This window comes from Artemia sp. Qi Xiang Cuo, chromosome 10 (genome assembly GCF_049724085.1).
Source record: "Artemia sp. Qi Xiang Cuo chromosome 10, ASM4972408v1, whole genome shotgun sequence".
Lineage (NCBI taxonomy): Eukaryota > Metazoa > Arthropoda > Branchiopoda > Anostraca > Artemiidae > Artemia > Artemia sp. Qi Xiang Cuo.
The window spans coordinates 44095365-44109950 of record NC_142803.1 but is presented as its reverse complement, the minus strand read 5'-3'; the positions used below and the strand labels follow the sequence as shown (position 1 = coordinate 44109950).

General features: G+C 35.4%; 1 protein-coding gene across 1 annotated transcript in view; it reads left to right on the top strand.

Annotated features, from left to right (window-relative positions):
* The window catches only part of LOC148947798 (atrial natriuretic peptide-converting enzyme-like), a 195628-nt gene that overhangs the window by 130825 nt on the left and 50217 nt on the right, over positions 1 to 14586 (top strand). Inside the window, exons 9-10 of the mRNA XM_089096239.1 lie at positions 1177 to 1571; positions 5485 to 5677. Of these exons, the coding sequence (XP_088952365.1) occupies positions 1177 to 1571; positions 5485 to 5677 (588 nt within the window). The remainder of the gene's footprint in view (positions 1 to 1176; positions 1572 to 5484; positions 5678 to 14586) is intronic.

The following is a 14586-nucleotide window of genomic DNA, read 5'->3' as shown; positions in this document are numbered from 1 at the left end:
TCTGAATTTACTAATGAGATTTCGTCTAATTTAAGACTCTTTCCAAATATTATGGTCACTTTTCTGATAATGCAACCCCCCCCCCCTGATGGTCCCATTATGTAGTTCTAATAATATACTTTTCTATTCTTCGAATCTTTTGGTACATTATTCTTCATCGTTAAAATGGGTTTGCTGCAATTTTAACTCGATGAAATTTAGTTTCGCCTGAGTGAATACAATTGAATTGTGCAATTAATTGTAATATAATTAATGGAAACATGCTCACATTATATTGGAATAAACTTACTGTTTTAATGCTGTCTTTTAGTTTTCTATATATCCTACTATTTTTACTTATGTAACACGTTTCTTTTAGAAGTGGTCAACCATTAAATTGATACCGTTTTGGGAGCACCATTATTAAAGACGAATTCTGGTACTATTTAATAAATTAAAGGCAAATTAAAAGAGAGGATATCTTCATAAATTAAGGAGAAACTAGAGACTTTCTCTGTAAACAAACATTTTAACTGATAAACTTTTTTTTTACAAAATCGCTCTAAACAATTTTTTTTTTATCACATGATGGGATCCAAGCTGAAACGTAACAAAGTAATAATTATTTCGTCTGCTGGATATTGCTGTTCCTATGCTCCAAATATCTAAAATTCTTTTTAAGCATTGATATTTTCTTTATTGTAGTAGTTTTCTGCATATAAATCCAATTATTTAAATCTAGATACCATTATATCTAGATAAAACCACCATGTAGAATTTTGTTTCAATATACTTTTGAATCTAACAAAAATATTATCTGTGCTATATCATGAACCAGTGAATTGATCTTTTCCTGTAAATTATTGACACATGATTCGATCCCGATCACTTTAGGGTCGACTCAGTGACCTTATAAGTGGGAAGTATCGTAATCAAGGAATGAATGAAAAAGTTACCTGGATTACAAAATTCTAGTTTACCCTATTCTATTTTCTATTCTAAAATTCTATTTTCACAGTTGCTTAGCTCGACATAAACAACTAATGTGCAGGCATCATTTTCGAACAGTAATCTAAATATAACTATAAATATAATTCAACTATATCAGATACCGTTATCATGATTAAGAACAATATTGTGCAGCATACCGTCACGCAATAACTTTCAAGTCTTAACTCTTATTTATTATTTTTGCAGCGCAGAATCATTAAACAATCCAAGGAGACGTACTCACCTTCCCACCACAGAACTTTATAGGATAAACAACGAAGTTTCTCTTGCTGTGAAAGAGTTACTACAGTGTAAATTGCTGCCAAAAGATGGCACATGCCTTGACACGAGTGCCGTTCCAGTATTAGTGCGAAACCAAGACGTGCCCGCTGGTGATTGTGCACGTGACCTTGTTCAAAAGAAAATGGAAAATCGTATTTGTGATGGAATTATGGACTGTAGTGACTTCACGGACGAATCCGAATGTGGCTATTGTCCAATCGGATTTGTACATTGTGGAGTTGGGAAGAAGTGTATTGAAGCACGTCAAAGGTGTGACGGCGTTGTTGATTGTCCTAATGGCAGTGACGAACGAGGATGTTGTAAGTTATTTTGTGATCTAGTAGTTGAGAAAATTGACCTTTAAGCTGTCTGTTACCATAATTTTTTTGACGCAATACCTTAAACTAGGTATTTCAGACCACATTGTCATTCTAGACGAACAAAAAACTTTCAAATAGAGATACGTTTATTTATTTAGACAATGAAAATAGGTACAAAAGTACCTATACGACAGTGAAACGTTATGACAGTGATTTATTTAGACAGTGAAATGTTACTGAGTAGAAATTAGTATTTCTACTGATGACGATCACTACACATGTGTTCGAAATATCTAGACTTCTGTACCTATTTTCACTGTCGAAATAAATGGACTTACCCCAATTCGAAAGTTTATTTTCTCGTTACCATAATGGGGAAAAGCACAGTTTTGCACAATTATTATCACATCTAGAACGGTTTGTTATATGTGGCTTTTATGTGCAATAGACCGTGTTAAGGTAACGTTACTTGATTTTGAACTAGTAATTTGTACTTTCTAAGCGTTTCACATATTTCCAAGCTTAATTTTAAATTCTTTTCCTTTTCAGTCCATAAAAAAGAAAAATATCAAAAGGAACTAACTGGACCAGGCCAATACAGAAAATATAAAAAGTGATAAACACCTTGGCTGTCTTCAATGCCTAATTAAAATAGATGCAACCTGAAAAATATAAGCAATAAAATAAAACATTTGCAATTTATAAAAAAAATTCCTTATATAACTGTGATCTTTATCGTAAGACAACAAAACGTAATTTATTCAAAATAACTGAAGCACAAGCAAATGAAAGAAAAATATTTCAAGACTGTAACTTGATTTTACTGTAAGCAAGACTGCTGTCTGTCTTTTTGAACTTACCAATACCAATATCGAGATGACTAGAGGACTGTGTGATATATTTGGGATGAAACCCGTACTTGTGTTTCCTCGTCATGTCTAATCAATTCGTTTTGCAGGATCATCTCCCATTGCCTGTAATTTTGGGGGATATTGAAATAAACAGCGTTTTTAAAAAACATGTAAACAGCCAAGAATTAATAGTTATTCACCGTGCTATTTAAAAAAGGAAAACATATTCATCTTAATGAGTCTCAACAATTTCCTTCAAAAACCAGCTTTACGTAGTGTATCATCAGTCTTGTTTTTTTCTTATTTATTATTTTATTTTTTTTTATTGGTTGGTTGGTCATCTTAAGGATGTCGGTGAATCAATCGGCCTTATTTCTTGATAAAGCAGTCGCAGCTCAGCTAGAATTACACAAAAAAAATTAACACCAAAGAAAACATGACTTAAATTAGTGGGAAAATAACTCGGTAATGTGTCTGTAATGCTGTAATGCTGTTTAGACCCTAAGTAAAATACACATTGCCGTTACAGGTTCTCGAAGTAATCCTTTCATATTTCTGTTGAGCATTCCATATAAAATAAAGTAAAAGTTTAAATTAAGTTTTCTTAGCCTTTAAATTTGTTTTGACTACATTTACCCGTATACCCTTTCTCTCAAAGTTAAAGTCAAGAGTAGGAAAATCATCTTTCTTAGAAGCAGTTGCTGTCTAGGAAGCCTTATGGAGAATAGTTACATTATCTTGTCCATTAATAAAACGAAAAATCGATCCGCAAGGCCGTATCAAGGGGGGGGGGGGGGTTACCCGATTTGAACCCCCCCCCCCGAAATTTTTGACCGAGTCAAAAATAAGTCTAAAATTAGTAATACCTAGGTAAAAATCAGTAAAATTAGTCGAAAACTGAGTCAAAAATTAGTACCCCCCGAAAAAAAATCCTGGATCCGTCCTTGTCGACCCGTCATCAAAATCGAAGTTCTGTGAAAAACCATATTGTAATAATATACACTATAACTCTGGTTAATTTTTGGGTTAACAAAAATATGCCGCTTAGATTTTCGGGGTTAGAATTTGCTGGCATTTACAAGAAATTTTCAGCTAATTACCTCCAATGGCTAAATCCCCCTTTTATAGTTAACGTGCCACACAAACAAAATGGGTGAGAATGTATAGCTGTTTCCAGAAACTTTTGATTTAAATACTTCACAAGACTTCAGTAACCCCCCCCCCCAAAAAAAAATGTTTCGATATGCTTAGTTTTTTATCTGTAGAAAATTCTGTGATATCCAACCGATTTAGAATTGTTGAAAAGCTACATACCGGCAGTCGGGTATCAAAAGGACGTATCTCCATAATTGTAAGTTTTCATATGAGCAAAACACATGATATATTTTTTATTTCCCCTCTGATAACCGTAAAACAAAAAAGGGATTGACATGGATTGATTTATATATTAATCTGTTCTTGTTTCACGATTATCGGAGGGGAAATAAAAAAGTTGTGAGTTTTGCTCTTCTCAACATTTACAATTGCGGAGATAAGTCCTTTCGATACCCGACTGACGATACACACCCTTCAATTCTCAGATCTCCTGTAGAAAAGGGCTGATTCTTGCCATTTTGTAACGGAAAACAGAAACGTGGCCCGAATACGGCCAAAATGTTAGCGAAAAATCTGCGGTAGTCAGTTGGATGCAGAGCTATTGAAGAGTACACGATGCTGCATTCGTCCCGAAGCATATACACATGCAGTTTATCAAAATGAACAGTGTTAATATAAAGCATATATACAGTACTACTTACGGTTATAAAATGTTGCATCATAGCACAACAAATACTGGGAGAGGATGGAAAGGCAGTGGATCATTTTTGGGGGGAGGACTGCCCAAACCTTAAAAGAGACATTTTTACGGCCAAATTTTCTAACTTTTCGTGAGAGATCCTTTTGATTACTAAGGAGGGGGTATCAACTGAATTTTTCTTCTGTCGTTATTGATAAACCATTAAATAAAAACAACAAAAACAGCTAGTTTTTTCAACTAAAAGTAAGGAGCAACATTGAAACTAAAATGAACAAAAATTATGCCCTATATGAGGGGGCTGCCCTTTTTTCAACCCTTGCTCCTTAGACTAAAGTCTTAAAGATCTTTGAAAAATTCCTCCGCAGAAAATTTCCCCCATAAAAATGTCTGTATATTTCCCGATAACAAATACTGTATGTAAACAATGAACAAAGTGCACCACTTTAAGCCCCTTTTCAATGAACTATGGAGGCCATATGATCCCCAAAGGCATATTTTTTGACCTTTCAAATGTGCTGAATTAAATGGCTATCTCAAAATTTTGATAAAATGTCTTTGGGGAAAAAAGGGCATGGGAGAGGGCTAGTTTCCATCCAATCTTCTTGGTCACTTAAAATAATACTAGAAATTTTAATTTCCGCCTTCTCCTGAACTTCTTAGATCATTGGTTCGATATGATTACCCCTGGAAAAAAAATGAATAAAGACGCATGCAAAAAACCCTTCTTCTGGCAAAAAATAGAAAATTCCACATTTTTGTAGATAGGAACTTGACACCTCAACAGAAGCGATATCTGATACGCTGAATCCGATGATATGATTTTCATTAAGATCGTAAGATTTTCTCCCCTTTTTCGAAAATTGGACAAATTTTCTCAGGGTCATAGCTTTTGATGGGTAACATTCCATTCTTTTGATGTATCTATTGCTGTTAATTTCCGGTTTTTAGAGTTTTGGGTACTATTAGGGTGAGTCCCTGTTTATTTACTGTTCGTTACCACGAACTGTTTGAAAATAAATTATTGGGATAGACTCATTTCGCTCTCATGGAAAGTGCTGGGATGTCAATTAGGATAAAACGGATTTTTTTTTTATTATTATTTTTTTTTTATCTTAATAACAGGTCTAACCTAAGTCTAACCGACTCCCAAACGAGAGAAGACTGAAGCACCCAACAAAGACCATTCAAAAGAGCGGACAAAATTATAGTATATGACAGAAGATCTCCAAAAATTTTGCTCTCAGGTTATGAAGTCTTTTTTTTTCAGTGTCTATTGCACCAAGTATGGAGGCAGCTAGCTATGTTCACCAGTATTTTAACGATGGATTTGTTATTTACACCGAAGAAGTAAATACTGGGAAAGTTTGTCTTGACTCCTTTAACTCCACGGAACCTTCGTCTAAATCCAGATCATTTCTTGAAATATTTGGTGAATCACTCTGCAAGCAGCTTTCTTATAGGTTGGTTAATTTAATTATATTTCTTACATGATTGTATAATGAAAAAAAATCTGTAGCTTCAAATGGGCGGGGCATTTCTTCCGCTAGATTAAAAAAAAAAAACTTTTTTTGTATTTTCATTTAAATATATTCCGATACACGAAAGGGGCTTCCCCCTCCTCAATACCTCGCTCTTTACGCTATAGTTATTTATTACTTTGAAAGTTGAGTTGTGAAAAAGAGTCAAACTTTAGTGTAAAGAGCGAGGTACTGAGGAGGGGACAGTCCTTTCATATAACGGGATGATTTCTATTCGTTTTAAGTTTTAATGCTGCTCCTTATATTCAGTGACTTGACTGACTTTTTGACTTTTGACTTTATTTAATATAATAGACAAAAATATAGACCGTTACTGATATAAATCACTACGCTAGAAAAAAAAATTTTTGCTGACTCGCAGCGATTACTTACATAAAGATTGCTAGATGCATTCAAAACTAATAAATTGGTTAAAAAAAAACCTACATAAGCATTCCTAGAAGCATCCTAAACTAATTAATATAATTTGAAAAAAAAAACATTCACCTTCTCCCAAACACCCTCAGGGCAAAATACCATCCAAATACAACTCAATCAACCCCCACCCCTTCAATTTGTTCCTCTCCCAGCCTCATAACCAACTTAAATCCCCCCTCTCCCCCCCCCACAAAAAAACAATTCTCCAAGAAATGCTGTTTTAAGAAATGCTCTATTTTTAAGCTGTGGGAGGTGTTCAGCCGCCCTAACACTCATAGGAAATGAATTCCATACAGAAGGGCCAAGATACTTCAAAGTAAAATAAGATCTCACACTATTTTCAATCTCCACAACCACGTTATCACATTTTCTCCTATCATGTTCATGAACAGAACTTCTAAAACGGTAAAACTCATGAAACGTTTCCGGGACTAGATTATGCACACAATTATACACATATATTGCCGCTTGATAGTCCCTTATCTGTCCAACATTGAGTAGCTGTCTTTAAATTCTTTGTTTTTGATTAAGAAAGGCACTAGAACTTTCAATTTCTGTTAGAATAAGTCCCCTCGCAAAATTCAAAGGCCTCTGGGTCAATACGATCGCCCCTGGTAAAAATTAAATAAAAAAAAACAAGTTTTTTTTAACTGAAAGTAAGGAGCGACATTAAAACTTAAAACAAACAGAAATTATTCCGTATATGAAAGGGGCTGTCCCCTCCTCAACGCTTCGCTCTTTACTGTTGTTGTTGTTGTTATTTCGGCAATTTTTTTTTTTTATGTTTTTGGCCGACACATTTTGCCCTGCTCCCCGTCGGCCAGTTTAGAAAATCATTTATTCATGTATTTTGTTTGTTAAATAAACTTATTCTTATTCTTCTTATGAAAGGGGCTGTCCCCTCCGCAATACCTCACTCTTTAAGCTAAAGTTTTTATTGTTTTAAAAAATGAAGTTGTGTGACAGATTCAAACTTTAGCGTAAAGAGCGAGGTATTGAGGAGGGGACAGCCCTCTTCATATACGGAATAATTTCTGTTCGTTGTAAGTTTTAATGTCGCTCCTTACTTTCAGTTAAAAAAAACTTATTTTTTTATTTAATTTCTGAACGTTTTTAAATTAATGCAGCTTTGATTTTGGCTTACCGTACATGAATAACTAAAGCGAAATTTGCATATTAATTTTACTTTTTTGGCTATATGGCCTTCTCGAAATTTTGTTCTGACGTAACTTACGAATTAACTTACGTAACGATCTTCTATATTCGTATGTTTTATTACGTATATTAGGGAGTTTGCCCCCTAGTCGATGCCTTGCTCTTTACGCTAAAGTTCGAATTTTGTTCGAATCACAAACCCCTGAATCACAAAGGCCGGTTAATTAGAATAGATAACTCTTTTGAAACTACTAAAAAAAACTTTAGTGAAAAGGGCAAGGTATTGACTAGGGGCCGAACCCCCTCATATGCATAATAATTTCTGTTCGTTTTAAGTTTTAATGTTGCTCTTTACTTTCAGTTGAAAAAACTTGTTTTTTTATTTAATTTCTGAACGTTTTTTAAATAATGCTGGGAAATCCGGTGCCCCCTTCATAGAAATGTCCCTTCCCCCAAGAAAACGTCCTCCATGGAAGGATCCTCCCTCATAACCCCCTCCTCCGACATCCCTCCCCATCAGAAAAAAATCCCTCCTGAAATGTCTTTATACTTCCCATTAACCAATACTATGTTAAAACAATGGGCAAAGTTACTAACTTCCATCCCATCTCCCTGGAACTCTAGTGCACTGGTTCATCCTCAGGGACAAAGTTGTTGAGTGGTTAAATATACTGAAGAACATGATTATACAAGAATTTGTATCGGAATAGTTCGGGAGAAAAGTTAGCGTGGGATGGGGCAAAGTTGCCCTCCAATTTTTTTGGTAACTTAAAAAGGTCACTATAACTTTTTATTTTTGTTAAAATGAGCCCTCTTACGATATTCTAGGACTACTGGATCGATACGATCACCCCTGGGAAAAAAACACGAAAAAGCAAATAAACACGCATCCGTGATCTTTCTTCTGACAAAAAAAAGTACAAAATTCCACATTTTTGCAGATAGGAGCTTGAAACTTCCGCAACAGGGTTTTCTTATACGCTGAATCCCATGGTGTGATTTTTATTAAAGTTCTATGAATTTTTGGGGGTGTTTTCCCTTTCTTTTGGAAAATAAGGCAAATTTTCTCCGACGCTTAACTTTTGATGGGTAAAACTAAACTTAATGAAATTTATATATTTAAAATCAGCATAAAAATCTGATTCAATTGATGTATCTATGGGTTTCAAAATTCCGGTTTTTAGAGTTTCGGGTACTATTGAGCCGGATCGCTCCTTACTTACAGTTCGTTACCATGAACTGTTTGATAAATATACGTAACTTACGAATTAACTTATGTAACGAACTTCTATATTCATATATTTTTAATACGTTTATTAGGGGACTCGCCTACTAGTCACTACCTCGCTCTTTAAGCTAAAGTTCGAATTTTGTTCCAATTCTTTAAAAATGACCCCTTAATCACAACGGCTGCTGTCTAGCATAAATAGCTCTTATGAAACTACTGAAAAACCTTCTGCTTAAACAGTGAAATACTGACAAGGGGGTAAATTCAATTATACAAGTAGTATTTTCTGCTCATTTTAAGTTTTGATATTACTCCTTATTTTCAGTTAGAAAACTTGTTTTTTTATATATTTAATTTCTGATCTTTTTTTAAATAGTGCTGGGGAATCCGGTGCCCGCTTCATTGCAACGTTCATTCCCCCATGAAAACTTCCGTCCTGGAAAGATCCTCCCACATAACCCACAACCCACCCACCCCCCTACTACCAGATAAAATCCTGCCTGAAAACGTCTGTATACTTCCTAATAACCAATACTATATGTTAATATTGGGCAAAGTTCATAACTTTCAGCCCTACTCCCGGGAAGTTCGGGGAATTAAGTCATCCTAAAGGGCATATTTATCATATTTTCATCCATGCTGAACAAAATGGCTATCTCAAAATTTTGATCAGGTGACTTCGAGAAAGAAATGAGCGTGGGAGGGGGCCTATTTGCCCTCCATTTTTTTTGGTCACTTTAAAAGGGCACTAGAACGTTTAATTTCCGATCCAATGAGTCCTCCCACGATATTCTAGGACCACTGGGTCGATACGATCACCCCTGGCAAAAAAAAATAAAAATAAATAAATAAACACGCATCCGTAATCTTTCTTCTGGCAAAAAATGCAAAATTCCATATTTTTCTAGAGAGGAGCTTGAAACCTCTACATTAGGGTTCTCAGATACGCTGAATATGATGGTGTGATTTTCATCAAGGTTATATAACTTTTAGGGGGTCTTTCTCCCTTTTTCGAAAATCAGCCAAATTTTCTCAGGCGCGTAACTTTTGATTGATAGAACTAAACTTGATGAAAGTTATATATTTGAAATCAGCATTGAAATTTGATTCTTTGGATGTATCTATTGGTATCAAAAACCCGTTTTCTAGAGTTTCGGTTACCATTGAGCCGGGTCGCTCCTTACTTAGAGTTCGTTACCACGAACTGTTTGAAAAGGCAAATAAATAAACACAGCATCCGTGATCTTTCTTCTAGCAAAAAATACAAACTTCCACATTGTTGCAGATAGGAGCTTGAAACCTCTACAGTAGGGTTCTCTAATGCGCTGAATCGGATGGTGTGATTTTCATTAAGATTCTATGACTTTTGGGGGGTAGTTATCCGTTTTTTCGAAAATAAGGCAAATTTTCTCAGGCTCGTAACTTTTCATAGATATGAGATGAAACTTATATATTTAAAATCAGCATAAAAATTCAATTCTTTTGATGTATCTATTGATATTAAATTTTTTTTTTTTTAGTTTCGGTTACTATTGGGACGAGTCGCTCTTATTATACAGTTCGTTACCACGAACTGTTTGATTTTGTTCATTATAAGGGCTATAAGTCTCACATTGTGTTTTATTATCTTCCAAAGGTAACAAACCTTGTCTTCATTATGGTTTAGAGAATCATCATCAATATGCCATGACTGGGTTATACAAAGTTATCAGCTTGTGTCCGCAGTTGGCAACATTTGGGTGTTTTTACAGTACATAGTAAAAACTATACATGATAAAATTCCTTTTGTCAATAGAATTGTAAGGTTAAAATGTCATAGTAAAGCTTAAGGTTAGACACAAACACTTATATTATTTTAGCAAATGGGAGCAGCTAAGACATTATGTTTTGCCATTCTAAGATAAGACTAATGAAACATTCAGTCTTAATTTCATGCTGTACTGCCTCATCCGGCGCTACATTTATATATCGGTAGTTCCCCTTAATAATAAATGGTACTTTTCAATCCTATATGGCACTCAAACGTGGCGTAAAAGCAATGAACGTGGGGTTCATAAGAGCACTTATCTGTTACTTTCAACTACTATTAAGATAAACTTTTCTAAAATTCATCATTCCTAAATCACTTTAAAATAAAAAAAGTTTTCCCACGAGAAACTTTCAAACAGGTTCCTGAATTTTGACTGCCATGGACTATATCAACCTCTTTTCAATTTTCGGTCATTATGAACTGTTTTTAACTGACTTGCAACAATTTGTTTTTACTAATCTATAAAAACACCGTTTAGGGTTTTTAGTTTTTCTTAGCTGGCACCTATTCAAGAGCCAATGACAGCCATTACGTTTTTAGAAGCTATGGTCGTTACAATTGTAACACAAATTTGTAGCTTTGCTGCAGCAACACAGGCACTATATAGTACCAGTGCTGTATTTGCAACCAAGACTCTACTAGGTTGAAGCTTTGCTGGAACCAAAAAATCTGTAGAGAGAGCATTTTAGCATTGTGTCAGTACGTCATGACACGTAGAAGCGACTGCTTGAAGTGAGCCGCCACAGCTCTGAAAGTTACCTATCCATTAAGACCGCATGGTTTGGATTTTTTTTTGATTTTTTTTTTTGCACGGTCTCCAGGCGTCATCTCTTCGTAGTTAACTGGCATTGCTGTAAGTTAATGTTTCTCTTTCATGATTGGGCCGGAGCCAGTCCAGTTCAGCCTAACTCAATGTTCTGGTCAACCCCACCAGTATCTACTAGTTGTCTAGATCTCGGGTGCAATATAGCCTATGACGATACGTTATCAATTTCAGAATAATTGAACAGTTGAGAGAAATAGGATAAAATGCCACTCATATTACACTAGCGGCTTCAAACGAAAGTTTTCGAATTTTCTGAAAAAGAATCGACATACTTATAATATATTATTTAACTTAACCTTTGAAAACTTCATTTGAGCAGACTGAGGTTCTTATGATAATTTTTGAATGTATATCTCCGATTGTTCTAAGAATAGACAAGGTCCCAGGTAGAAATATGATGTTATTACTGGGTGATTTTAACGCCCAGGTTGGTAGATACAGGGATAGATGGTATCCCAGCATAGGTAAATTTGGTGTAGGAAAAGAAAACAGCAATAGATACAGACTTTTGCAATTTTGTAGGTATAACAATCTAGTTATAACCAATACAGTGTTGGGTCATAAAATGGCTAATAAGTTAACATGGTATTCATATGATGGTAAGACACCAATCCTTATTGAATATGTTGTTGTAGACAGAAGACTAGGCGGATAAATACTAGATACTAGGGTATATAAGAGAACCGTTTTTGATGTTAAAATTAAAGATCAACCTCAAGTAGTGTCTAGGGTTAATTTAAAACTGAAATATCAGAAGGGTAACTACCTCCCAGGAAGTTATGATGTTGGTAGACTCCAGGATGAGAATTTGAGAGAAACTTTCAAGGAACAGTTGAATACTAAACTCGAGAGTTTAAAATTTGTTAATGTGGAAGATGGTTGGAATAATTTTAGAACCATAATTTGTGAAGTTGCTAAAGGGGTCGTAGGGAAGAAAGCTAGAACTGCAGCTGAGAATATTAGTGAAAAGGCTTTATGGTTAATAGAAAGAAGAAAGGACTTGTGCAAGAATTATCTGAGTAATAGATCATATGAAAACAAAAGAAATGTAAAGAAAGTGGAGAAAGCATTACAATGCGAAGTAAGGAGGTGAGAGGTGGAGGCCATGGATAAAATTGCCGAGGATTTAGAAGATGCAGCTAGACGGCATCATAGTAAAATATTGTACTGGCACGTTAACAAATTGAGAGGTAGTAGTCAATCCGGACTTGTCCCAGTTAAAGATAGGAAAGGGGTGGCAATTAGCGATAAGGAAAAAGCTAAAGCGAGATGGGCCGAACATTTTGAGAATTTGCTTAACCGAGATAGAGTTGCAGGAAAAAATATAGAGGAAAATGAAAAAGTTTGTGATAGGATACCTTGGATGTGAAGGAAGATTTGTTTTGTGAGGAGGAATTAGCAACAGTACTAAAAGGATTAAAGAATAATAAGGCTCCAGTTGCTGATAGGGTGGTAAATGAGTTTCTTAAATATGGTGGCTCTGAGGTTAGAAATAAGTTATTGAAGATTATGAATATGATTTTTGAATAAGGGGAAGTACCTAACGATTTTAGGAAAACCTTAATTAAGCCACTTTATAAGAAAGGTGATAAAAGTGAGTGTGGTAATTATCGAGGCATTAGTCTGGTCTCTGTAGGAAGCAAATTGCTTAGTAATATGATACTTTTTAGACTGAGAGATGCGGTAGACAAAGTTTTAAGAGAAGAGCGGTGCGGTTTTAAAGAAGGGAGAGGATGTGTTGACCAAGTTTTCACTCTTAGGTTAATAATTGAGAAGTGCCTAAGTTTTTAAACACCTTTGGTCCTCAGTTTTATAGATTATGAGCAAGCGTTCAATTCTGTTGATAGAGGAGCTTTAGTAAAGGTTTTATCCTTGTATGGTATACCAGACAAATACATTAAAGTGATTAGTGCTATGTACGAGAATAACACTGCTGCGGTTAAGGTAGGAAATGAGGTTAGCAGCTGGTTTTGTATTAAATCAGGAGTTAAGCAGGACTGTGTTCTATCCCCCTTTATATGGATTATTTTGATTGACTTTGTCTTAAGGAGCACAGGAAAGGCAATGAGAGACCACGGAATCAAATGGGTAGGAAAATGTCTCCTGGACTTGGATTATGCTGATGATTTAAGTATCCTAGATGAATGTGTGAGCAAAATGAATGAAGTTTTAGAGGTTTTGCGAGTTCAGGGTGCTAGTATAGGTTTGAAAATTAATGTTAGGAAGAATAAGTCACTAAAACTAGGAATAAGCGAAGATGAAATGGTGACTTTGGATAATGAAAAGATTGATCTGGCTGGAAGCTTCAATTACGTTGGTAGTAATATCACCAGAGGTGGTGGGCGCAATGAAGATATTAAAAGTAGAATAGCAAAGGCTCAGGGTGATTTTTCACAGTTAAAAAAAGTCTGGAAGAACAGGAAGATTAGTCTGCTAACCAAGATTAGAATAATAGAAGGTACAGTGATGACAGTGGTCGAATATGGCTCTGAAGCATGGACGCTCCGAAAAGCGGATGAAGATTTGCTAGATGTTTTCCAGAGAAAGTGCTTAAGGATTGTTCTGGGTACCCGGCTGACTGACCGTATTTCAAACAATAGGCTATACGAAAAATGTGGTTCAATACCGCTTTCTAGGTCTATAGTGAAAGAAAGGTTGAGGTGGTTAGGGCATGTTGTGTGGATGAATGATGACAGATTGCCAAAGATTGTTCTTTTTGGCCAACCGTCTTGGGCGACACAGAAAGCATGTCGCCCCCTTCAGGGGTGGGCGGACGTCATAAAGAAAGATTTAAAAGAAATGGGAACTTCGGGGGCGGATGTTAAAAGGGACGCTTTGACTAGATTGGGTTGGAGGAGGAGCGTACGTAGCTGTGTTGGCCTCAGGCGGCTTGGTGCTGCGGTGAGTTGTTAGTAGTAGTAGTAGTAGTTCTAAGAAGCATTGAGTTTTTCTTTCGTAAAACTGACGTACTCTACTCATTTAAGCTAAAACAGGACAAAATAGGCCATAACTCCTAAAAGCAGTCAGATAAAAAATTAAGTACATTGTTAGATTGTATTACTTCTGGGAGAACAGAGGATGAGGTTCGTACAAAGTTAGTGGACCTCATTGAGAGAGTTTTAATTTGGTTTGATGCTAATTTTCTTGCCTTAAATGTTTCTAAAACTAGTTTTTTAGTTTTTTCTCGTATATCCCAGGCTTGCCCTCAATTATCTGAAATTCATATATCCAAAGGCTTTATTAGTAGACCAAAGGATGGCCATGTCCATTTCCTAGGTATCCTCCTAGATGAAATTTTATCTTTCAAACACCATATTGATTTGATGAAAATGAAGGTATGCAGAAACCTCGGTATTCTAAGAAAACTAAAGCATATCTTTCCAGGACCAATTCTA